This window comes from Hyaena hyaena, unplaced genomic scaffold (assembly GCF_003009895.1).
Source record: "Hyaena hyaena isolate Hyena2069 unplaced genomic scaffold, ASM300989v1 scaffold_114, whole genome shotgun sequence".
Lineage (NCBI taxonomy): Eukaryota > Metazoa > Chordata > Mammalia > Carnivora > Hyaenidae > Hyaena > Hyaena hyaena.
The window spans coordinates 2,657,148-2,683,353 of record NW_024080746.1 but is presented as its reverse complement, the minus strand read 5'-3'; the positions used below and the strand labels follow the sequence as shown (position 1 = coordinate 2,683,353).

The following is a 26,206-nucleotide window of genomic DNA, read 5'->3' as shown; positions in this document are numbered from 1 at the left end:
CTCTCTCGCTCATTCTCTCTCTCTCTCTCTCAAAAACTAAATAAACACTAAAAACTAAATTAAAAAAAGAATATAAATGTAACAATAGGCTCTCACATGCTGGTAAACTATAAGCTTTTTATTCATAGGGACAGCACTTGACCTACCCCAGATATTCTACGCACTTGGGGGTTGAAGATCGCAAGGAAGGGGAAAGGTCAGAGATACCTGACAGGCACCCAGGCTGTGGTGCACCCTCTACACACCTCATCTCATCTAATACTCACAACATAATGAAGGAGTCATTCTCACCCTGACTTCATAGATGAGCGAACAGACTCTGAGAGGATCAGTTATTTGCCCAATATCAGAGACAGGAAGTGTCAGGGCTCATGCTCGGAGCTACCAAGACTCCAAAGTCCGTTTTCATAATTACAACAGCGTCTAGTCTCGCAAAGAATAAGGAACCAAGGACACAGGATTCAGGAGGTGGAAAGAAGTGAGAAGAGGCGTTTAATTTCCCAAGAGGTACATTCAGGCATCTCGTTTTTTCCAAAGCGGCGAGAAAAGCAACCGGTACCCCTACCGAGTTGCCCTTTCCCAGGCAGCAGAACGGCGCATACCAATGTCCATATGAAGAAATCAGGATAAAAAATTAGACTCCATAAAACCGGCAAACACCAGAACCACGGAAAGAACCCAGGACCCTTGTATCTGTTGTTCCCGATTACTCCGCCTTGGACGCTCATTACAGGGTGTTGGCACGACTCGGTCCCTCGCTTCCTGCTGTCACCCGAGTGCCCGCTGCCTAACGGTGGTCTTCCCGAGCCCCACCTGACAACGAGCCCACCAGTCCCACCCGCACGGTGGCACAACCCTACTTTCCTTCACCTCACGAGCTACACGGGGCATACGGTGCCCCCTGCTCGAGTGTAAACTCCTCCGTGGCGGGGGTTTTGTCTCCTTTGCTGACCACTGTGTTGCCAGCATCTAGAATGGTTTCTCGCACATGGTAGAAACTCAAAACCTTGATTTATCTCAAGGTCAGGCAAGTGCCCAGTGGCCCTCTCTGCCTGCACACATATTTTTTTTTTTTAATAGTTTGTTGTCAAGTTGGTTTCCACATAACACCCAGTGCTCATCCCCACAAGTGCCCCCCCCCCCCCCCCTCTCCCCCCCCCCCCATCAGTCCTCAGTTTGTTCTCAGCATTCTGCACGCACACTTCTGCCCTGGAGAGCGGACTTCCCAAGTAGAGTTAGACCTAAGAATTCACCTTGTCCCCATGACAGAGGTTTCTAGCTACTTAGCATCCATTGCAGCCTCCTTTCCTACCAGGAGAACCCTAGTTGTGTTTGAGGCAGCAGCGTACATACGTACATACACATGTGCGGACATCCATGCGGACATGCTAAACCACCCTGTGTCCCAGCTTCTGCAGCTGCGGACAGCCATGTGGCACAGCCCTGGTGGAGGAGCTGAAAAGAGGCAGGTGCTGGGTGAGGCTTCTTGAAAAGCTCTTCACAAGGGAGTAGTGTCAACGGGCACCACCCTGTTGCCTTTGACCTTTGGCATGCGAGCGTGATGCCGGAAGTAGCACGGTTATCTTGGGCCACGAGGCAACTCAGGATGAGTAAGTGAAGAGCGGAGGAGCTCAGTCTCCAATGGCATCACAGGGCCACTGTCCTACCCTCAGTCTTACCAGGAGAAGGAAACCCCAGATTCTTCGGGCCGCTCACTGCTTAGTTGTGTCTTCCGTGACTTGCAACCGAATGCAATCCTCTTAAAACTTCTGAGCTCATAACTGTGCTTCCTCTTTTCTCTCCTTCGAATCTAGGCCTTGCAATCCGCGCGTGGGAAAGTTAGATGCGCCAGGCACGCGTCCGGCCAACTCTGTGGAAGGCTGGGGCTTCGCAGTCCCTCCAGTCACGGCGGGGCGACTAATACAGAGAGTAAGGGAGCTAAAGGCCAGGTGTGTTTCCTGTGCAGGCCTAGAAAACGTTCACTTCTCTCAACTCTAATCAGGAAAAGAAACAAAACAATACGCAACAAAAATTAAAAACAAAAAACAAAACACAAAAAAACCCCGGATATTGGAATACTTCCCAAATACAGAAATATAGCAAGTGCTCCCTGATACAATCAGCATCACCCCAGAGAGACTTTGAAAAAAATTGTAGATCCTGAGTCTGTAGCCTAATAGTAAACAAAGCAGAGACTTTCAAGATAGGGCCTTTAAATATCCAGTTTGAGAAAGCCCCCTAGTTCTACTGACTTCCAGCCCTGCTGAGAACCACTGCTATGGTGGGTTCACATCACGAGATCCATTATATTTTAATTGTGTCCTCGCAAATTGTATGCTGAAGGTCTAACTCCTAAGGCCACTGTATTTGGAGACGGAACCTACAGGGAGGTAATTAAGCATAAGCTAGATCATAAGGGAGGAGGGTCCTAATTTAATAGGACTGGAACGTTTTCTGCACGTGTGGGTGTGCACGGCACGTGCGCCATGTGAAGGCACAGCAAGAAAGCGGCTATGAGCAAACCCAAAAGAGGACTCTTCACAGAGCCCGATCTTTTTAGCACCTTGATCTTCAGCTTCGAGTCCCCAAAACTGAGAAAATGTGCTTCTGCTGTTTTAGCCCCTCGCCCTCCAGTCTATGGTGTTTTGTTACAGCCGCTGAAGCTGGCTAATAAAAAGCTTTTAACTGAAGGTGCTGACCACCTGCTTACTTTGTTTCCCACTGCTCCCCGGGTTCTCTCAAGGGTCCTCATTAGTCCCCTGAAGTGCCCTCTCACTCTCGCCTTATACTTGTCTCCCTCCATTTGGAAACCAAATTGCTAAATATTTACTGAGTATCTAATTTAGTGACAGGTGCTCAGAGGGAATTCGAGGCTATAAAAACCAACATGTTTACCCTTCAAACTATCTGGTAGCAATAGAGATAAAATAAATATGAGAATGGGTTTTCCCATGCTTTAACCCTTTCATTTCCCTCCCACTGATTCAGAACTGAGTCTAAAATCTTACCTACGGCCTGTAAGGCCCTGCACAATCTTGCCCCTTTCTCTCGCTCCCTGGCTGCAATCCAGCCATATGGACCTTCTTTCTGCTTCTGGAAGGCACCTGATTCTTTCTCTCCTGGTGTCCTTCTACCCACGCTGTTACCACTGCCTGGGCCCCTTAGAACCCGTTCTTCTCCTTGTCTGTTTCCTACGGAATCTACAGGGTTAAGTGCAAATGTCTCTTCCTCAGCAAGGTCCTTCCTGACCCTTCAAGTTAAGCTAAACCTCCATTATATAATTACACAGCTCTGGGAACTTTCTCTTCATGGCACTAATAACACACATGGTAATGCAATTATTTATGGATTTGTTCGACAAGGTAAGAAAGGGCTATGTTTACCTTAGCTATTGCTGTATGTCCAGCACCCAGCACATCACAGATGCTCACTCTACCGTTATCGAAAGAGTGAAACCTAACAATACAAGAAATCTCATTACTTACCAGATAGGTAGCACAGCCATTAAATGCTGGGTCCAGGAGAGGGGCTGAGCTCCAGACAGAACAGGCTAACTGTACAAACCACACACCTAAACAGAGCCTGGAAGGCAAGGAATCTGTTTCTCCTATGAGGCTTATTCGGACCTCCCTCCTCATTCAGGACCCAGCTGTAAAAATATGTTTTGTGAAGAAAGCATACTCGTCATTCCATGTCATTTTGATCTCTTCCTTCCTTGGAATCTCCATGTGAGAGAACGGAAATACACCACGGGCAATGCTTATTTGTGTTGGGAAATAGTCTGGAACTGTTTCCTAATCCTGAAACTTATGAATACCCTCAGCAGTCTGGACATTGAAGGCAGCAATAATGTCTGGCATTTACTCATTCATTGGGCATGTTATGTATTTAGTTCCTAAAGGACCAGTCCCTGGGAGTTCAAAGCTAAGTAAGGCAGAGTCTCTGCACTTGGACAGTTCGGTTTCCTGGGCAAACAAGTTAACCGGCCGTTGCGATACGACGTGGCAAGCGCTACAGTAAACAAAATTCTGGATATTCATAGAAGTGCTGGATCATCCACATTGAGGACAGGAATGGAAGACTTCTTGGAGGTACCTGAGCTAAAGGTTCTGAGTTAGTGGCCCCAGGAGAGGACATTCAGGTAAAAGCAGCGAGCGTACATACAGTCAGGGAGGTGGGTGGGCAGCCGCCTGGCTCTTTCAGGAAACTGCATGAAGTTCCGTGTAACTGGTAAAGTTCTGCCCATAATCACCAGCCTTGGGGCTGGTGGCAAAAGCAGGGCCCAGAACATCAAGGTCTTTCACTGGTCTCTGTAAAGTTTATATTTTATCCTACAGGCAATGGAAAAGCATAAAAAGATTTTAATCAGAGAAAATCCATCGAGTGGCCGAGCTCACCGACAAGAAGATAAAACCTGGTTCAGTTAGCTTGCTGAAGTTAATAAAATTAGGAATGAAGAAGGCAAGGCCCCAGGGCAGTACACAGGGGCATTAGCAGAACTATTCAGGGATTAAACGAACAAGATTTAGTGATTTGACAATAAATGCATCCCTTCCCTCCCTACGTCCCCTCCTTTCCCGAGGTCCTATGCCCAGTCCTATTTCCAGGTTCATCTTCTGACCTTTAAAGGTCAAGGGTAACCTCTGGCTGCACCCAGGCTTCATTCTATCCTCCGCAATCCAATCCCCCTTTCTTGTAATTTCTTATTCTCTTCTTGGCTACCGATGTACATCATGAGTGTTAACAGAAAGCTTTTTCAAGGAGAATCAAACTTGAATAGCTGATATTTCAAAAACAAAACAAAAAAGCCACATTCTTACTCTAGAAACCATTTCCAGTTTCTAAGTGGTGATGTCCTTTAATCTCCCTAGAATGTGATGCAACCGCATCTCAGGGACCAGAGGTTTAAAAAGTATTTCAGCAGTTAACATTGAACCTGGGCCATTAGCTCACGTGGCAACTTTAGAACTACGATGCTTCAATTAAAGAGGCTGTACTTTAGAAACAAACACAAGATATTCTTAATGGAAATGCAACATTAGGGTGGCTGGTATGTTACACAACGATTTGCAGCCAAAATGTGAAAACTTTAGCACAGCAAAGGAAGCCATCAGCGAAACAGAAAGGCAACATACTAAAGATGGGAGAAGATATTTGCCTGTCATATAATTCCATAAGGGGTTGATATCCAAATATATCCAGAACTCACACATGATATCAATTAAACAACCCAATTAAAAAATGGGCTGAATAGACACTTTCTCCACAGAAGACACACAGATGGCTAAGAGATGTACAAAACGACGCTCTACTAAATCATCAGAGAAATGCAAATTAGAACTGCAACGAGCTATCACTTCTCACCTGTCAGATTAACTACTATCAAAAGGACAAGTGTTGGTGAGAATGTGAAGAAAGGGGAACCCTTAACAACACTGTTGGTGGGAATGTCAATTGCTACAGCTACTAAGGAAAACAGTATGAAAATCCCACCCCATCCCCCAAATTAAAAATAGAACATTCAATCCAGCAATTCCACTACTAGGTATTTATCCAAAGAAAACAAAACACTAATTCAAAGAGATATCTGCACCACTATGGTCATTGCAGCACTATTTACAAGAGCCAATAATATATGGAAGCAACCTAAGTGTCCATGAAAAGATGAATAAAGATGTGGCATGTACATATGATGAAATATTATTGAGCTACATAAAAAAAGAATGAAATCTTGCATTTTGCAACAACATAGATGGACCTAGAGGGTATTATGCTAAGAGAAATAAGTCAGAGAAAGACAAATTACAATTTCACTTATATGAGAATCAAAAAAGCTAAACAAATGAACAAACAGACTCACAGGCACAGGAAACAAACTGTCCGTCACCAGAGTAAAAAAGGTTTAGATAATACAGGTGAAGGGGACAAGAGGTATAAACCTCGTTATAAAGTAAGTCATGGGGATGTAATGGACAGCATAGAGAATATAGTCAATAATATTGTAATGACTGTATGAGGACAGACCACATTCATTCTGGGGATCATTTTGTAATGTATAAAAATATGGAATCACTATCATATACATCTGAAACTAATAGAATATTACATGCCAATTATACTGCAATTAAAAAAAAGAAACTTGGAGCATCGGAGGGGCTCAGTCTGTTAAGCATCCGATTCTTGATTTCAGCTCAGGTTATGATCTCAAGGTTTGAAGGATTGAGCCCCTCTGTCAGCACAAAGCCTGCTTGTGATTCTCTGTCTCCCTCCCTCTCTCTGCCCCTCCTCTGTTCATGCTCTCTAATAAAAAACATTTTTTAAAAAACCACAAAAACGTGACATTCTGAAACAAGAGAGAAAGAACCATTTTGACCCAGTTAAGACTTCCTAGGGTCCTGCTTTCAGAGGGAACTAGAATCTGCCAGGGCAAACCAGGGAGAGTGTGAGAAGCCGAATCAGAAAATGCTTGTTGCTCTGAGGTGTGGAGATCTGGAATGGCTAGAAACCCGACCACAGCACGGTCTCAGGAGGGCAAGGCACACTGCCTGCCTCACGGTGAGCGCACGCACTGCTCGCCATCACTTTTGGAGGCTGATGAAGACATCACAGCACAATCCAGTAAAAAGTGGGCCATCAGGACAATGGAGACTCCAGCAGACAAAATTCTGTAATGCACGTGAGGATCCTGGGCATGGTCTCACTCCTTTCACACTGGTAAGAAAGCAAGATCTGGACTGAGGCCTCCCTGCAATGTCCTATGTGGGCCTCCAGCAAACACAGTCGTAGATAATGAGGGCCACTGTGGAGACCTGCAGGTAACCTCAGGAAAGGTCGATCATGGGACTGAGATAAAATTCTGAAGGCTGGCCTGAAGCCAATGGATTCAAGATAGGATCAGGCCTACCTGGGTAAATCTAAAGGATACTGTCTTTCAACAAAGTCTACCTTGTGCTAGGGTTGGGGTGTGCGGAAGGAAACAGTCTTTTATCGATACTATCAGGGCTTACAAGGGATTGCTCAAACCCTGTGCTTCTCTCTGATAAACAACTTAGCCCCACAATGAGCACCCTCCCAGAGGTTACAAAGTGGCTGGCTGGAACTCAGTAACTGCAAGCTCATTTGCTGGAACTAGACTACTAGTTAGTGCAAGCCCTAAAACTAAGTTGCCCTTGGACCTGAATGTTTCCGCCATAGCAAATCTCTCTACGTCCTCGACCAATTAGCACCATTACATTGTTCCTTGATTTAAGAAATACTTTTGAAGTATACAGCCCCTCTCCCCGTTAGCTCCCACCTTCCCAACATTTGGTTTACATTTCTGTCACTGCCCTTATTACAAGGACTTCTGTTTGGTCTGTCTCCCCTACTAGATACTGAGGAGGTCCTTTAGGGGAGGTACTGGTCACATTAGTCTCTATACCTACAGAGCTGAGGACTGTGATGCTTGGTGGACTATTAAATACCTGTTGAATGAATTAAGTGGATTCTATATTGTCTCTTACCTGTAATTTCTTTGGGAAAAACTATTCAAGACCTAAAGACAGGAAATCAGTAAGACTAAAACTTACCTGTAGGTTTTCTTTTGCTTACATTAAAAAATAAACATGGAAAATGCAAGTATGGTTTTTAAAAATCACTGTTTTAGTTGGTAAATGGAGGATACAAGAATAGCTACATTTGCAAGACTGTAGAAGAATTAGAAAAACACTAGGGCCCCAGGAACTTAATGGGCAAAGAACATGAACAGACACTTCACTGAAATGAAAGATATGTAACATGAAAAACTTTCCAACCATACTAGACATTATATACCAATTAAATTAGCAAAGTTTTAACCAAATGATAATTCAGAAGTGACAGTGTGAAGGAAAAGGGCATTCATACACTCAGGTACTCAGGGGCTATACACATGGCTATACAGATAAGAAACCTCAAACACGGTTACACTCAAGGCATATATGTAAGACAATGAGTGTGTAGATACATATACACAATGACACATAAATTGTCTTTAAGTTTTTCTATTCACTTCTAAAAATATATATTCTAAGGAATTAAAATGTTAAAATGTTGATTAGAATTTATGTGGTACGTATGACTTAGAAGTTATTATTACCACTTACTAGCTATGTGACCTTCAGCAAACTATTAGCTTTCTGGGCTCAGTTTCCTCATCAGTGGAATGAGTTATTAAAAACAAAAGCAAAACAAAACAAAAAAATACCTACCTTATGGGGTGGGTGTAAAGATTATATGAGAATATATATTAAGAGTTTAAAACTGTGCCTAGTACAGGGTGCTCAATAAATGTAAAATCCTAGTATTTCACATACCAGAAATCAGAAATAGCCTAAAGATTAATAAAAGAATAATTACAAGTATTAGGATATATCCAAACAATGGCATATCATAGTCATTAAAATGATGTTCATGAGATTTTAATGATGTTGGGGAAATGCTTATATTAAGAGAGAAGCATGATATAAAATTAAATATATATGATTTGTTTTCAGTTATGTAGAATATATATCAATATGTAGAAAATGATCCGGCAAAATGAACCAAAATCTGAAAAGCAATTATATTGGGCAGTAGAATTTGACCCACCTGCTGTTCGTTTATCCTCGTTCATACTTTTCTATCATGAATCGATTTTTTACCGTAAGGAGGGTATTACTTTTAAAATCAGAAAAACACCATAGTTTTATAAGGTTAATAAGGTAACAAATGGGTAATTAAAAAAACACAGAAATGCCCAACTCTTCACATGTAAATGATACAGCACAGAAATTACTATGGCTTTCTAAAACTCAATACCTCTCTGTTGAGTATGCAAACACAGAGCGCTGTACTAACGCCAAGTTAATACACGCAACTCAGAGCAGTAAAAATCTTTGGCCGAATTTGTTTATAAATAAGCACATGGAAGTTAGCACAAACCAAAAGTCGGCCCACATTGCACTTAGGCTGGCCTCTCCCACCCCAGCCCCCACCACCAGCATCCGGTGGCTTTGACCCAGATTCCCTGCTAACCTTCAACAGGCTGCAGGCCAGGTGGGAGCCCCTAGAGCCACCCCCTCCCACCCCACAACCTGCCCCAGCAGCTTTTACCCTTCAAGCTGCAAAGTTCTCTCACCCTTTTTGCAATTTTCAAAGGAAAGAACTAACTGCCTGGTTGTTAAGAAGGAGAAAGATAATGGTATTCCCTTCACTCTGAAGAGTCGTTTCAGAAGGCTTTTCAATTCTTCGTGCACACGGCTCCCGGCCGCATAAGCTTCAGTGCCATTGCTCTGCAACTCCTGACCCGTCAGGTTATCTTCCCTTCTGTGCCCTACAACACTACGTCTGCTTCAGTCAGTCTTTGCCCTTGCAACACTGGCTCTGACACATAGAAGTATCATTCAAGACCTCAACAGTTTTCAACAACAGTGCTACAGAGAATAAACCACCACAATTTTCGCATTTTCTTCTAAGCGGGACTGGGTTGGACATTCCCTATTTTCGCCATAATGCTGAAAACCCATCCTAGCCAATACGTGCCCACTGCCCATCACACATCCATCCACGCTGCATCATCCACAACATTTATGACCGACTTTTAAGAGAAGTATTCAGGCAAAAACTGTCCAGATGTGAATGTAGTTTGCTGCCCAATGTGACAATCTCCACAGTAAAAGCTACCCTTACAATAACCTAGTGGTTTAATGAACCCCGAGCTTTACAAATTGATACAACACAATCTAAATGCACCATAAATTTATATTTGTTAATCTTGATATTAGAACATTTAAACATTTCAAACTACATAAAAATAGGACAAACAATATAAAATGGAAAGAAATTTGTTGACAACTTCCAAATCACGGTTTCTTATAGTGCAATTAAGCAACAAGACGGGTTACCGAGCTCTCCAGACAATGTATAGTGTTTTCAGTGGAGTGTTATCAGCAAAAATCAACACAGCCCCACACAATAATGTCTGCAATTTATTATCTTTTCCACAGTACAAATTCTTCACAAACCATAACTTCTTTGATGTTATTCAAAGTCTGTAAACAAGTGCTTGAATCCCCAAGTCCCCGACCTCAGTTTAAACTTGTGAATGTGTTAGGTCCTTCAGTCAAATTTGAAATCTTCCACGTGTGTGAGGAATCAAGAGCCTTCTCTCTCCTAAATTATTTATATTTTCTCATACAGCCTGCAATGCAGTAAATCACAGTGAAAGCCCTGGGGAAAACAAAACAACATGATCTTTACAGCAGGACTTGAAACTTTATAATATTAAATGCATTTAAAGAAGCTTCCCATAATAAAAGCGTGGGTTTTCGTTTCCAGAAATCAAGTCAATTAGAAACCCTAGGTTCTACTTAAAAACCCATTTTGATCTAAAAGTGAAAACAGTCCCCTATCCATAGTCATTTTATAAACTCTATACAGTTTCACTTGCAGAGATTTTTTTTTTTTTTTCCAGTCTGGAAAACGGTAGTGCAATTAGTTTTACTTTAAGTTATTTAAGTCCAGGATGTAAATAGCTCTGTGGAAAGATAAGAAGATGGTGTGGTAAACAAGAAATTTTTGCAAGCCCATGCTGGCTTACTAGTCCATTAAAGCTTGTAAGTCCATAGTGGCTTTGAACAAAATGTCGTATATACATCACTAATAACAAAGCAGAAATAAATAGGCAGAAATGACTGTAAACTGTCTCATCTCTTAAAGATTTTTCAGTAATAACTGGCTTGATGAACTGATTGTATAGTCACTTAAATAAGCAGACAGTAGACAGTTGCCCTTAGGACATTCCACTATGGCAGCCGGTCTGGAAAGCCCCAGTGGAGTTACATTCCTAAAATCAAAACAAAAAAAAGGGGGCGTGGGGGAGTGGAAGATGGGAGATAACAGTTTAAAGACGCCCCTTGAATGAATTCCATCAAGTCAGCCGGTTCACTTAGATTTCTTCTTAAAAAGGCTTTTGATTTTTGATGGCTTTTTGCTTTTCTCTACATGATGACAAAGATCGTGAGGGATGCTGCTTATCCTGGCCACGTGCGGGGCTTCCGGTGCCGCTTTGCTGTCTTTGCCAGTGGAGGAACAGGACGTGTGGCGAGGTTTCGGCACCGGGATGCCGCTAGAGAGCTGGTTCATGCTACAGGACTTCTCCAGGATGCCGTTGTACACTTTGCTGGCCGGGCTGAAGATCATACTCTTCGTTTCCGTCAGACCGACACAATCAGGAGAACCCCGAGAGATATCTGCAGTCACGGGTGAATCCCCTCTGGATGAATCCTCTAGGGAGAGCTCATCTCGTGAGATCTTCCGAGGAGACAACGTTTGGTATATCTCGAGGCTCGAAGGAGGAGACTGCTTCCTTCCAATGGAAGAATTTAAGGAGTCACATTCTGAAGCTGTGTCTGGTACCTCCCTGGATGGGGCGGAGACAGCGGTAAAATTTTAAATCCATACTTTTTAAGATTACCAGCAGACATTCTAATTAATTCTAACTAAAACAACTTCTGTTTTTTAATTTATCAAAATGTAAATGGAAGAAATACTAAAATTCAACACACATTTTGACAAAATCGGAAAATTACTACTTGAAGTAATATAACTTATCAATGCTCAATGTTTAATATTTATGTAAACTATAAAAATAAAATCTTCCAATCTAAGAAACTGATGTTACATCTCCTTCAATTGTCAGAGAAATGAAAATGTTTCAATTTTACAGATTTAATCATTTCATTTCAGCTACATTTGTGTTTTGTTTCAATATTATTTTTCTTTCTAAATCACATAGTTGACATTTTATATTTTAAAAGAAAAACTTGAGTCACTATCTCTCCCTTTATTTTTAGTCATTAAGTTGATGAAATATATCTTCCTGAGGTAGGAAGAAAGGGATATACTAAGCTAAAATGTAAGTTCTCCCAAGTTTAGAAATGAAGGAATGGAGGGGGGATGGGAGGTGAAAGTCAATGATGTAACACTATTTTTTTAAGCTTATTTATTTATTTTGAAAGATACAGAGAGGGTTCAAGTTGGGGAACAGCAGAGAGAGAGAGAGAGAGAGACAGAGAGAGAAAGAGAGAGAGAGGGAGAGAATCCTCTAGAGAGAGCTACATTGTCAGCACAGAGCCCGAGCCTGACATGGGACTCGATCCCACAAACCATGAGATCCTGACCTGAGCTGAAACCCAGAGTCAGACACTTAACTGCCTGAGCCACCCAGGTGCCCCAACACTATTTTTTAAAAAGCAGACATTCAATAAATTCTCACAGGTTTATCCCTTTGTGATTTCTGGCCCCCTCTTCTCCACAGTAAAGAGAGAAGAATAAAAAGAAGACAAAAGTTCACAACCCCAAGGCCAACATACAGTAAATGTTATCGGCCATTCCTTCAAAATACACCTCAAATCCAACACCTGTCACCCCCCACTGCCACCACCACTCTTCCTGAACCACACTACCCCGGAGTCACCGCGATGACGGCAACAGCTTCCTAACTGGTCTCCCTGCTTCCCTTCTTGTTCCGGCCTCCCACCTACTTCTCCACACAGACACTGAAGTGGATTTTAAAAACTCACAGCACATCATTTACCTGCACAAAACTCTCTACCGCTTCCTCCCGCACTCAGGCTAAAATCCAGAGACGCTGTCGATGTCCACAAAGCCCAGCAGGACCAGGCCCAGGGCGCGGCTCCGGCTGCAGGCCCCGCCGTTTGCTGGCTCATCACCCCACGGCCGCTGCCGGCTCCTCCCAACGTGCCACTCCCGTGACTCCCTCGGGGCTCCTGCACCTGCTCTTTCCCTCTGCCTCCTCTTTTCTTTCCCTCCATCTCTACGCGGCTTATTTCTCGATGTCATCCGGGTCTCGCTCCAGAGAGACTTCCCCTAGCCACTCTATCTAGAAAGCATTCTCTTTTCTTTGTACCTTTGTTTAGCATCCCAGAAAACCCCACTACCCAAAACGATATTTTATATTAACTTTTGCTCTCTCTCCAGAAGAAAGAAAAGATCATGAGGACAGGGAATCTTACTAACTTCTGTATTCTCTGCACTCACAGCGGATATTTAATAAATATGTGATAAATGAATGAATGAGTGAATGAATGAACAAATGGACGAGAGACAGATGAAAGAAAAAGAGAAGATCTCAGATAACAGAGATCATGCCTTACTTGTTTTGGTACGTACCACAAATGACACAAATATTGTTCACTCTATGAAAGAAATGATAAGAAATAAAAAAAAAATAAAAAAATAGAGTCAAGGTAAAAAGTCACTGGCAAAAGAAATACGGTGGGACAAGGAAGAGAGATGAAGACGGAAGAAAAAGGCAAGAACACGTGATCACAATCTACCAGCAAGAGCGACCTGGTCTCACTTGTCTTGGCAGCTTGAGTTATTAGCAAGTGCACGGCACACAGCAAGGAACTAAGTTCATATTTATAGAGTAAATGAACTGACTGATCTCTCACCTTGGATGACCTGTGATTACTATCATTATTCACACAGTGATATTATTTCTGACATGTTTTTCATGTTAATACCGTGTTTTAGACCTGTATCTTAGACCTGTATCTTAGATTGCTCAATGTATTTAGTCATTTCTACGGATTTTACTCACACATGTATGTGAAGATTGTTTCTATTACACTACACACTCTCAGAAGGTCCAAATCCCCCGGGGCAAATAAAGACTTCAATGATGCTTTCATACTTATAGCTACATGTGCTGCAGGATTATTAAGTGCTTTTACAATATGATAGTGGGGAGTGCTAACAGAGGGCACAAGGCAGCTCAGATAAAGAGAAATGACTCAGAAATCAATCACTATAGGGGACTTTCTGTTCACTTCTTTGTGGAGTGGATATCCGTTTATTATGCAGCAAATATCACTGTTCCCTGAAGCTGTTCATTGTCCGGAGCCAGAAGCTGATTTAGTTAGAATTTTACCAATTTACTTTGGTAAAATTATGTGGTTTGGCTGCTTTGTGTGTGAAATTCTAAGCTAGGTTAAAAATATTTCAAAAACTGGTCTCTAAACTCTAAAAGTATGTGAAAAGAATACTGCTCTAAGTTAGGAGACTGAAATTCCTGTCCTGGGCCTGCCATTAATCAGCTACATAACCTGGGGCAAATCACTTAACCAGGTCTCAATTTCACTGCCAAAGTAAGATAATTTGATTAATCTCTAAAATTACTTCTAGTTCTAACATCCTAACTCCAAAACAAATAATAATCTGCAGTGTTAATTCTTCTGCCTAACTAGTCAGCTTCAGAGTGCAGGACTGGTATGCTCTCTGAGCATATTTTTAAGAGCATATATTCTTTGGAATGTTAAATTTAATTAGGTGTACCATTTATGCTATTTTTCCATTTCTTTCTCACAGTGAGGCACAGGTGAACTCATGCAAGTTTAATGCCTATATAATAAGACTCAACTGAAGGTATGATTTAAATGGCATACGTGTGCATAATGCATAGAGCGTAAAAGATCAGTAAATAGTGAATGTTATTACTGTTACTATTTTGTAAGGACTCTACTGGTTCATCATGTAAGAGACTACATAAAGAGGAGGAAAAGTTTTCTGAATCCAAATTCTCATATTTACAAGACAGCTGTGCATTTCTGACATCGTTATTTGAAATGAAGACTACTCATTTCCATAAACACGAAAATCCTACTGGACACAGAGCTCTAGTTTCCCTAGCAATTTCCATATGCCACACAAACGAGTTCTGTCAGCAAAGCCACCTTGCAGGTGACCATGGTTTGTTTTACTGCGAAGATGATACACAAAACTAATCAGAACGTGGTATCCAAGCAAACGTGTCAAATTTCCAGCTGTAATGAGGATACAGATCTTGGGCTATCTCCTCAGGAATATGCCATAATGATCTTGGCTACTCACAAAGTTTACTCTCACTAGAGATAAAACAATCATGTATGAAAATTATCATCTGACGATGATGCCAACTAAAGAATCACATGACAGAGAGGAGCCGGAGCAGGAGAGCGTCCCGTCCTTCCCTTTGGTTTTGTTTTTCATCTGAAGACAGGAAGACTTCAGGGCTACATGGCTATGAAGTGTTCACAAATTCAGGAGCCAGCGTCAGTTTTCCGTCACTTAATATCACACTGCTCTGAAAGAGGGAGGGGTTTAGGAGAGCCCCCGATGCACAGGTCTCCGGGAGCACGGTGGTCCCTCGGCAGGGCTGGACACACTATGCCCACTTTATACCAACAGACTCCTATGAACATAATGCCCTCCTTTATTTTAAGTTCTTAACACTTCCTTACACCTTTGACGTCTGATATTTCCTGTTTGCTAGCCAGGTACTAGCACACAATAGAAAAAAAAATCATTAAGTAGCAACAAATATTTTAAAAACTCAGTCATATTTAATGTTTGTGTTCAAGTATACTTAAGTTTATGCCTTCGTATTTTATATATAAAACCACTCAAAGGACAACTTTGTGTTCTGGGACTTGAGTCACCTGCAGGGTCTCCAAGCTTACATGGCACAATATCTACCTGTCCATAGTGGGCAGAATTCTGAGATGGTCCTGAAGTTTCTAGCCTTGGGTACACACATGTTCTGCCAGTTATTCTATCAAAGGCTAACAGAGGTGCTGCCATGGAGGGATTCTGAGATGTGACCCAGGCCCCAAATCAGCTGATCTCCACAAAGAAAGATCATTATCCAGGGGAGCCTTTTAAAACTGGATCCAGAGATCAGAGACAGGGGACACCAGAGATTCCAAGGGACCTGTCAGAAGGCCTAGTCTCTGTTGCTGCCTCTGAGGGCAGAGGCCGGGCCCAGCAAGGCCCAGTGTACGCCTGCCTGGAACTGGCGGCGGCCTTAGCCAAGGGCAGGCACGGAAACCGGGACCTCAGTGCTGTAACCACAGGAACTGAATTCTGTCACAACCAAAGGAGTTCGAAGTGGCTCTCAAGTGTCAGAGAAGAACAAGGCCAGGCAACCACCCTGAATCTGGCCTTGCAAGTCCCTGAGCAGAAAACCCAGCCACACCACGCTTGGACTTAGGCAAACAGAACTGAGGGTTAATAAACGGACGCTGCCGGAAGCCGCCAAGTCTGTGGTAACTGGCTGTGCAGCGCCGGAAAGCTCACCCGTGCACCCCTCCTACCCACCCGTGCCCGCCCTCCAGCCCAGCCTCTACTGTAGTGGAGTCACGGCCATACCATTGCTTTTCAGCAGAGAAGTATATGGCCTCCTCCTCCTCCTCATTTCGATACAGGACAGGGCAACTTGACACTGAGAGGATATCAGGGTCCGGGGAAGGCAAGGAGTGCTGGGGGTGCTGGGGGTGCTGGGGGTGCCGGCTGTGGGCTTGGTGGGGTGCATGCGGAGGCAGCTGCGCGCGCGCGCACTGTGGTGAGGCTGGCACGATGCTGCGGCGGGAGCGGCACAGGCTGCTGCTTCTGGCCAACGAGCTGGTGGGTTTGGCCATGGTCCCTGAAACGAAGCACAAACACACACGTGCGCGTGAGACCTGGGCTGCCTCCGGGCCTGCTGTGGGCATCCCCCCCCCCCCCCCCCCCCCCCCCACTGGAGATCGGGCCGTTCCTACCGCCACGGCGGCCCAGCCCTGACTGGGGAAGGACCTGCCCTGTCATCACCCGCCCCCATCACCTCTGCCGCTTCTCGGCAGTGTTCAGAAATTAAAAAAATAAAGTGTAATAAAAATGAAAGCAGGTCTAGAAAATAAACAGGAGAGAACATAAACACACGAGGTTCTAACATGAAATCTGGCATTCCTAACCACAAAGTCTTGAAAAGTTATCCAGGATAATAAATCTTTAAGCTGAAAAATCAATATGGCATATTTTTAAGGAATCTGTACTTTGCTGCAAAACTTTGTTAATGTTACCATTAAAAGATGAAAACTATCAGTAAAAAAACAGGTTGACATTTTCAACAGCTATCTCGAGATCGTGTAACTTGTTTGAACTTCAAGAAGTTTTATTTTATTTTTCACGTTTCTAGTTTCGATTTAAGTTCTAGTTAGCTAACATACAGTGTAATATTGGTTCCAGGAGTAGAATTCAGTGATTCATCACTTACATGTAACACCCAGTGCTCATCACGACCAGTGCCCTCCTTAATCCCCGACACCCATCTCAGCCCATCCCCTCTCCTCCGGCAGCCTCTTTGTTCGCTGTAAGTAAGAGCCTCTTACGTTCGACCCCCTCTCTTTAAGAAGTTTTTAGTCAGGCGTCATTTGAACACTGTGTACATAGTCTCTCAACCTGTTAAGCAGACGTCAGACCAAAACTTGTTTCCTTAACACTGATGAACATGGAACTAACCAGAAGTCTTAGATCATCTTGTTTCTGCTCCAGTCTCAGTCTAGACCCAGGCAAGGAGAAAACTTTCCTTACACACTTAACTTCTTCACTGCATGGGCACTCCACTTCCTTGCGTTAACTGAAACCAACCTCCCCTACGTCAGAACAGCCTTTGCGCGCTGAGTCTGCTTATTGCTGTGCATGCCTCCCGCGATGCAACACCAGAACTTCAGTCTGGTGGCCTCCTCACTACCCCCAGCACTATTCTCTGGAAACGCTCACTCCTACCTACACCCTTCTGCAAAACTGTGCTCTTTTTGAAGCTCACACTATTAAGCCACCTGAATCTACCATCTCTACTCCACTCATCCCAGCTCCCAGTCATCCCCTTACCAATCATTTGTATGACCTCCCAACCCCTTAGCCAATCTTGGTTTCCCCTCCTCTCCAGACATCTACACCGCCGCCCACTCTCAAACCCTGTCTTGCCTCCTCACTCGGCATCGCTCCATTTTTGGTATTATATATCAAGACAACAGACAGACAACTGAGATTCTGACCAATTGTCTACCTTTCTAGTTCAAACAGTCTGCTCCTTCCACTTATCTGTCCCATGCTCTACCCCAGGCTCAAGCATCTTACTCTACTGAGTAGTCATTCTGTTGCTTTTATTTGCCTCTATTTCCCAATAGCATTTAAAAAATCAATGCTGAAACAATAAACCTAAAAAACAAAATGATAAACAAGAGCAACAAAAAACTCTCCTCTGTCCTCAGACTGTTTTTCAACTGACATATCTCTCTTCCTTTTATGAAGAATTTTATCTGTTACTTTCTGCACTGTTCATTTTAATTCAAAGAGTGTAAAGTGTTCAGGTACAATTTCAGCACAACTGTTCTCAACAAAGTCAAAATCTACTTCCTTGTTGCTAAGTTCAACGAATAGCTCAATCGTTCCCTAACATTTGACCAGCACCTGTCCTTCCCCTGACTTTTCTACACGCATTCACACACTAGGCTCCTTTTATACAACAGAATAAAGAAAAGTAATACAACTGATCACTTCAAATTACACAGGGAAGAATTTGGTAAATTTTAACATCCACTGATTTAAAAGAACAACCATTCTTAACAAAATAGGAATAAAATTAATTTCCTTAACTTAAAAGTAATCTACCAAAAACAAAAACAAAAAAAAAAAAATCACACTTCATGGTAGGGAGCATTCCCTTTAAAGTAAGAAATGACAATCATTATTGCCTGCAATCACCACTATTACTCAACATGTTACTGGAGATCTTAGACTGGAAAATAAGGGGAGGGATATAAGGACTGAAAAAGAAAAAATAACTTCTTATTGCACACACACAAAAATCCAAAAGACTCATTTGAGAATTCACTATTTCTCTATATAAGATCAACTTGGAAAGTCAACAGTGGTTCTCTAGACATCAGCAATAAGCAATTTCACATAGGATTTTTTTTTTTTTAAGAAAGGTAACATGTATAAAAAAATTTTTTTTACCAAAAAAAAAAATCCTATGGGGTATCCAGAAATTAATCTTTTTAGAAAAGATGTGAAAGAATACAGAGAAAAGTTTATATTTTACTTAAAGACATAAGAGAAGATCTTAATAAACAAAATTTACAAATAACAACTCTTACCAAATGCATCAATAAATTCAAAGAAATTCCAGTAAAACCTTAATGAAACCTTTTATGGAGTTTCATAAGCTAATTGTAAAACTCGTATTAGCCAAGAATAACAATCCTGAATTTGAATAATAAAGGAAGACTTAGATCTAGCAAACCCCAACACATACTATAAAACTATAAACAGCAACTAAAGCAGAATGAAAGCAATGGAACAAAACAGAGAGGCTGCACCTGTGGAGAGAAGTGTGGTTACAGATGGGCAGGGAGAGAGCAGGAATGCGGCTGGGACACCTGTTTATCCACACATCAGGAGACGGATTTAGATTCCTATCCCACAATATGAACAAAAATAACTTCCAGGTAGATTAAAAGACTAAAGGATTAAAGCAAATCTAAAAAAATTTTTAGGAGGGGAAACATCTATCATCTTCTAAAAAAAGATATTAAAAAAGCACAAATCAGGTTCATAAATTTGTCATTAGAAATGTTTTTTTAAAAGCTCATATGATTGAAAAAGTAAACAACATAGTTCACTGAAAAAGAAAAGCCAAAGCTTGGGAGAAGCTATCTACAACCATCAAATAACCAGAAAATATTAAAACAAAACAAAAAACCCTCTTCCAGATCAGGAAGGAATCTTGGGAGGGATTCCACAGTAGGAATAAGAAATTCAGAGAGGAAGAAATCTTAATGACAACCACTAATAAATGAACTGGTACTCAACTTCAAAAGTCATCAAGGAAATAAAAATTGTAATAAAACTATGGTATTATACCATACTCAGTCAAGTTACAAAACAAATCAGGCTATCCCAAGGACTGGTGAGGATACAGGCAGAAAAGCTCTCATAAATGCTGGGTATAAAAAGGAACAGAATCATTTTGAGAGCAACCTGACAATGACTAGTAACAGCTGCCCTCCCAGTGACTAAAAGTGATCCATTTCCTAGGTGTCCACCCAAAGAAACTTATGCACAAAGGAGATAAAGGTAAGGTAAGGATGCTCACTGCAGTACTATCTGCAAAGGCAAAAAAGTACAAAGAACCTACCTATCTCAGGAGAAAAATGGATGAACTGTGGTTTATTGTTATCAAGAATAAACAGATACACTGTGGTTAACTCATTAAACAGTTACAGTGAATTTAATGTAGCTGTATATTAATATGGAGAATTTCTAAGATATACTTGTGAGCAAAAAGAGTTGCAAGACATTATCAACAGTGTGATTAGCATTTATGTAATTTTTTTTTTTTAATTTGAGAGAGAGAGCCTGAGATGGGGAGAGGGGTAGAGAAAGAATCTTAAGCAGGCTCCACACTCAGTGGAGCCCAATGCGAGGCTAGATCCCACGACCCTGGTATCATGACCTGAGCCGAAATCAAGACTCATCCGTTCTACAGACTGAGCCAGCAGGTGACCTCTGTATGCAAATTTTTAAACAATTTTGTCTGCTGTTTATAGATACATCTTCCTGTAATAAAAGTATAATAAGTTCTCACAACTTGAGAAGAGAAGGAAGGGGAGGCCATGTGCTTTAGCTTATGTATAACAGTTTATTTTGGGCAAAGAGAGGAGTAAGGCAAATTACTGAAATCTGTTTATCTTTGTAGCAGGTGAGCATTTTATTTTCAGTACTTTTAAGCAGATGTGAAGGACTTAAGAAATTTTAAATAAACTAAAACCACATTCCCGCTATGAATATTTAGCACATACTATAAAATAGGAGAAAACTATCATCTGTTCTCCTACCCACAAAGCGCCAACCTTTGATAATATTTTATATTTTTTTAAGGTTTATTTATTTTGAGAGAGAAAGAGACCGAAAGCATGAGCAGAGGAGGAGGAGGAGACGGAGGGAGGGAGGGAGGGAGGAGGAGAGAGAGAGAGAGAGAGAGAGAGAGAGAGAGAGAGAGAGAGAGAGAGAGAGGATCCCAAGTTGGCTCTGTGCTGTCAACCCAGAACCCGACACAGGGCTTGATCTTACAAATCACATGAGATCATGACCCAAGCTGAAACCAAGAGTCGGGTGCTTATCCAACTGGGCCACTCATGGAGCCCCTCTCTTTTTTTTTTAAATGTTTTATTTGTTCTTGAGAGATAGAGAGACAGACAGAGCATGTGTGAGGGAGGGGCAGAGCAAGAGAGGGACACGGAATCCAAAGCAGGCTCCAGGCTCTGAGCGGTCAGCACAGAGCCTGGCACGGGGCTCGAACCCATGAGCCGTGAGATCAGGACCTGAACCGAAGTTGGATGCTCAACCAGCTGAGCCACCCAAGCGCCCATCTTTTTTCTTTATACAAAGTCAAACACAGACAATACTATTCTGTGTACAGTTTTCCAATCTTTTACTTTGCTCCACAGGCACGTTTCCTGTTACTTCACACTTACAAAAATTCACACATACTCAGGGTACAAATTTAAAACTTCTCAGAGAGTATATAAATAAAAAGGCCTCCATCCTACCCTAGCATACGGAATTATGCTTTCATAACCGAGCAGAGTGGAGTATCACTGTTGGGCCACTGGGTGGAAGTAGTGCTCTCAGAGTGCAATCTTTGGCAGGAGTTCTTTTTCACAGATAAGAAATTAGATCACAGAATTTCTAAATCATACTAAATTTAAAATAAACTTTTGTACTTTTTTCACATTTCAAATTTCTCTGTATATTGTAATCACTGAAACCTTAAGGCAATTAGTCACATAGAGCTATTTTGCCCCATCAAAAAAAACTTCAAAACAAAAAAGCAAAGAAAATAAACTAGTTAATTTAGGAACATATCTTCATGCATACTTCTGATACTGAATAATTATGGATTCTGAGGAGGAACTGTGACTTTAAGAAGCTACAGTTTTCAAACAGAATCAAATACTTATGAGTCGTGTGGCATTTGGCAAGTTTAAGGGCATATAATTCAAATAAACAAGTTGACAATATTCCAACAGCAGAGCCAGCCATAACTATCCTGTAGCATGAGCCGCGGGAAATGAACACATGCCAGGAGGCACTGCATTTATAATCTGTCCTCTCTTCTCTCCTGCTTTAAGAGCTCGGTGCCTCCCCAACTGACTCCTGTTATCTATCTGCCATTAAGCCTGAGAATTAAAGCCACAGAAATGAACATAAGCGCATGGTCATTCACAATTTATCTGCAAACTGAGGGCTGTATTTCATAAAATTGCTTTAAAAATTAGAACCCTCTATAAATCATGTCAGGAAAACTATAAAAATTGCATAAAAAAATTCAAACTGGAAAACGTTTATGACTTAAGACTAAAATCTCTATTTACGTTTTCTTTTTTTTTTTTTTTTAATATTTTTTATTTATTTCTAGGAGAGAGAGAGAGAGCGTGAGCAGGGGAGGGTCAGAGAGAGAGGGAGTCACAGACTGAAACAGGCTCCAGGCTCTGAGCTGGCAGTCAGCACAGAGCCCGACGCGGGGCTCGAACCCACGAACCGCGAGATCATGACCTAAGTGAAAGTCGGACGCTTAACCGACTAAGCCACCCAGGCGCCCCTCTATTTACGTTTTCAACCAATCAATAATTAGATTCTGCTTTCCATTCTTTGGAATCTTGTTCTACCTACACTGTCTCAAAATGTCACAAAGATCAGGAAAATGAATTAGGCAGGCAAAAACAAGGATGAAGAGTTGTTCAAATGATTTCTAATATAAGAATATAACTTTGCAAAAAAGTCCAAATATGTATTAATAAATTCTAAAAATAATTAAAAATCTAAAATACTTAAATTTCACCTTCCTACCAAAATGTATTCCTTACAATGTAAACATTTTCAAAGAATACAGCATAAAAACAAAACAAAGAATACAGCATAACAAAGCAATATAATGAAAACTGTCCATGTTAAAACCACCTTTGGGTCGGGCGGGGGAGTGGGGCGGCACCTGGGTGGCTCAATCGGTTAAGCATCTGATGTCAGCTCAGGTCATGAAATCACAGTTCCTGGGTTCGAGCTCCGCACAGGGCTCTCCACTGTCACACAGAACCTGCTCTGGAGCCTCTGTCTCCCTGTCTCTCTGTCTCTCTGACCCTCCCCTGCTCTCTTGCACGTGTGCTCATTCTCTCTCTCTTCCCCCTGAAGTAAACAAACATTAAAAAAAGAATAATAAAAAAAATTTAAAAAGCCACCTGTGGGAGGAGTCCTACTTTCTAGCAACAAAAAAATGTTTTTCTTAACACAAGCACTTTTCTATTTAAAAGTAAACTGATTCAGTGCTTCGTGAGTTAAAATACAGGAAAAGGATGCTCTTCAACAAAAGGACAGAATTAGAAAAGCAAATCAACAACAACAAAACCATGCCTACTGGGAAGGGCAACTCAATTTAAGATAAATCACAGACTAGCTCAAAGTCACACAGTTGGTTTTCCAGTGGCAGAGCTAGGGCTAGAACTCAAGTTTCCAAGATCTTTCCCCTAATATTTACTTTCTACTATAGATTAAGCTGCCATTAGAAAGGATACTTACCCTCAAAGCTGAGTACTTTGCCTGTACTATGTTTAGCACATACGGTGTGTTACTATATATGTGTGTGTATATTTACATGGATACGCACCTGATATATTATTCTCACATAATAAAGACAAGGTATTAATCACAAAAAGAAAAAAAGAGAAAATGAAGAATGCACAAAATTTTTATCACAGATTTCAGAAGTGAATGAGTCACAAAAATCATGATAGAAAGTTACTTTAAAAGCTGCACCAATTCAGAGCACCTGGGTGGCTCAGTCTGTTAAGCGTCTGACTTCGGCTCAGGTCATGATCTCACAGTTCATGGGTTTGAGCCCTGTGTCGGGCTCTGTGCTGACAACTCAGAGCCTGGAGCATTCTTTGGATTCTGTGTCTTCCTCTCTCTGCCTCTCTGCCCCCCATCTCAAAAATGAATCAACATTAAAAAAAATTCAAAAACTGTACCAACTCTCTTTTGAATTCAGCACTTACCAGGAAACTGTGATACTATTGGGGGTGTATCTTCATCTAAATCGTCAACTCCCCCAGCAATTGGATAGGGTGGAATGGAGACTCTGGGCATCACCACCCAGCTGTGATCAGAGTACAGGGAAGAGGTCAAGCTGAGGAGGCCCGAGTTATGGGCTATCTGAAAGCCACAGATCTTCTCAATCTGTTGCCAGCGAAAAAGTCGTTCTCGTAAACAAGTTGTCAACTCCGAGAGCGCTTTCCTGTAAAAGCCAAGGTAGGGATTACTTACTGTATCAACGAGTCTTTAACATGGCACTTAAAAAGGGCAACTACATGAACAGACAGACCATGGCATTAAATTAATTTCAAGAAGAAATTATCCATTCTCAGAATTAGTATAAATTATGTAATTGTACATGATTAAATAAGTATAAATTCTCTATAAAATACAAATTTCAGCATAATACAAACACAGAACTAAAATAACATTCTTACTTTGCTTCCAGAATTTTGTGGTCTACTTCATCCAGGGAGGAGCTGTGTGCGACATGCAGAGTCCCGAAGACTGTGCTTCTCTTCTTTTTAATTTTCTCTGCCTAGGAACCCAAGCAGAGAGAAAATAAGGTAGTTCTGGAAAAAAATAACACATATACAAGCTTATTTTGTTTTGAATATATTAATAATGATGAAACCAGTGGAGAACTATATTAGCCAAAGTAAAGCCCTAATTTCCAAAAAAGAAAACAGATGAAGGAGAAAGCATGCTTTCCTAAGGCAGTCAACAGAATTCAAAACTTTGTTCTGGAAAATTTTTCTCTTATTTTGATGGCTCAGAAAGACCTGAATCTTCTATTAAAACTAACAAAATAACATTAATTATATCCTACTGCAATGAGGTGTTAGTGAGTGAACTGAGATTTTTTTTTTTTTTTTGCTAGAAATCAGATTAAAACTTAATCTTATTTCACACAATTTATAAGAGTCAAACATTAATTTCTGGTAACTACTAACCTGAATCAGATATGAAGAAGCAACCTAGAGGAGAAAAGCTCTGTATAAAACATTTGTGATAGAGATAATAGGGATGGTTTTTTAATGACACTAAGGTCATTCTGAAAGATACATACTTCTCTAAATAAAGTAATTTTACTCTACGGTCTATGATTAGAAATTTATTAAGTTTTGAAATATAATAGAGTACCTCATCCTTAGCAATAGCTAATTGCATTTCAGCATTTTGTCTTTTAATATTGTAGTACTGTACTTCTACTTCATGTGTTAACTGAAGCCATTTCTGAAGTGCATCTGGAACAGACCAGCTGCTTCTTAGTTCAAATTCCTTCTCAGCCTTTTTCAGAGCCATTCGAACCTGGGAAAGAGGGAAGAAGGAAAAGAGTGGGGGAGAGATGTATGGAGATGCAGCAAAAGAGAGAAATGTCTTTTTTAAAAAAAGATATTTATATTGAGATACATTTTAAGTAATTAAGGTTTTTTAGTACCAAAGTTAAAAGAAAAAGCAATCTGAATTATGCTCTTTGTAAGCATCTTTTTCAAATCACTAAGTCTAAAATAGTATATTTAGAATATTAAAACTAAGTTTTAAGTGCATCTTAACTCACTAAGCAAAGCTGGAAAGCCAAAGGGTAGAAGGGGGCTTACACAGATCTCAAGTTGCATTATTTAGTTTTTATATTTTATAACAGCCAGACTCACCGGGGAGAAGAAAATGCCAGGCATGTACAAACCAAAACTGATTATGTTTTTCTCATAACACAGTGTTTGTTTGTGGAGAACATAAAGAAGTATCCAAAGTCCCGCTGCCCCTTCTAATGTTCCCAGAAGACACTACTGTAAGCTATTTCACTGGACCATTTTTGAAGGTTTTCACATCTTCTTTATGGTTATTTATTTCTCACTATTATAAGCACATCTGTCTATTATAGTCTGTTTCACTTACTACTCAATTCACTGCTTCTAACATACCAGAAAGTAGATTAATCAGAATTTGCAGACCATGTGTAAATTTCAAGAAAACAGATTCGGAGTGAGACTCTACTTGACTTTTCCATGAGAAACTATACATAGGCTTCAGAGTCAGGATGTCAAAGTCTTCCTTGGACAGCCCTTTAGGGGAGCCAGATAATAAACAGTTACAAAACTAAAATGCCTAGTGCATCAGTTGGTATTAGATGCTAAGGGAAAAACTCTTAAAGAAAGCCTAAGGAAAAAAAACATAGAAGAGACAATCCATTCTAGAAACAATTCCCTTGAAACTAGTAAGAGTTGAAGCTAAA

The 26,206-nt window shown here is 41.2% G+C and overlaps 1 protein-coding gene and 1 long non-coding RNA gene across 3 annotated transcripts in view; both read right to left on the bottom strand.

The window, feature by feature from the left end:
- Positions 1–1,139: 1,139 nt before the first annotated feature.
- LOC120234693 lies at positions 1,140–8,983 on the bottom strand. The gene is made up of 3 exons (XR_005529167.1): positions 8,608–8,983; positions 3,486–4,331; positions 1,140–1,994 (listed from the first exon to the last, which is right to left on the bottom strand). It is a non-coding gene; the product is annotated as an uncharacterized LOC120234693 (long non-coding RNA).
- Positions 8,984–9,968: 985 nt separating this feature from the next.
- STIM2 (stromal interaction molecule 2) overlaps positions 9,969–26,206 on the bottom strand; it is a 151,593-nt gene continuing 135,355 nt past the window's right edge. Inside the window, exons 8-12 of one of the 2 annotated variants that reach the window (XM_039236643.1) lie at positions 25,114–25,281; positions 24,408–24,508; positions 23,934–24,172; positions 16,210–16,483; positions 9,969–11,419 (exon numbers count right to left, since the gene is read on the bottom strand). In XM_039236643.1, the coding sequence (XP_039092574.1) occupies positions 10,942–11,419; positions 16,210–16,483; positions 23,934–24,172; positions 24,408–24,508; positions 25,114–25,281 (1,260 nt within the window). In that variant the 3' untranslated portion in view covers positions 9,969–10,941. The other variant, XM_039236644.1, reaches the window with a different exon arrangement.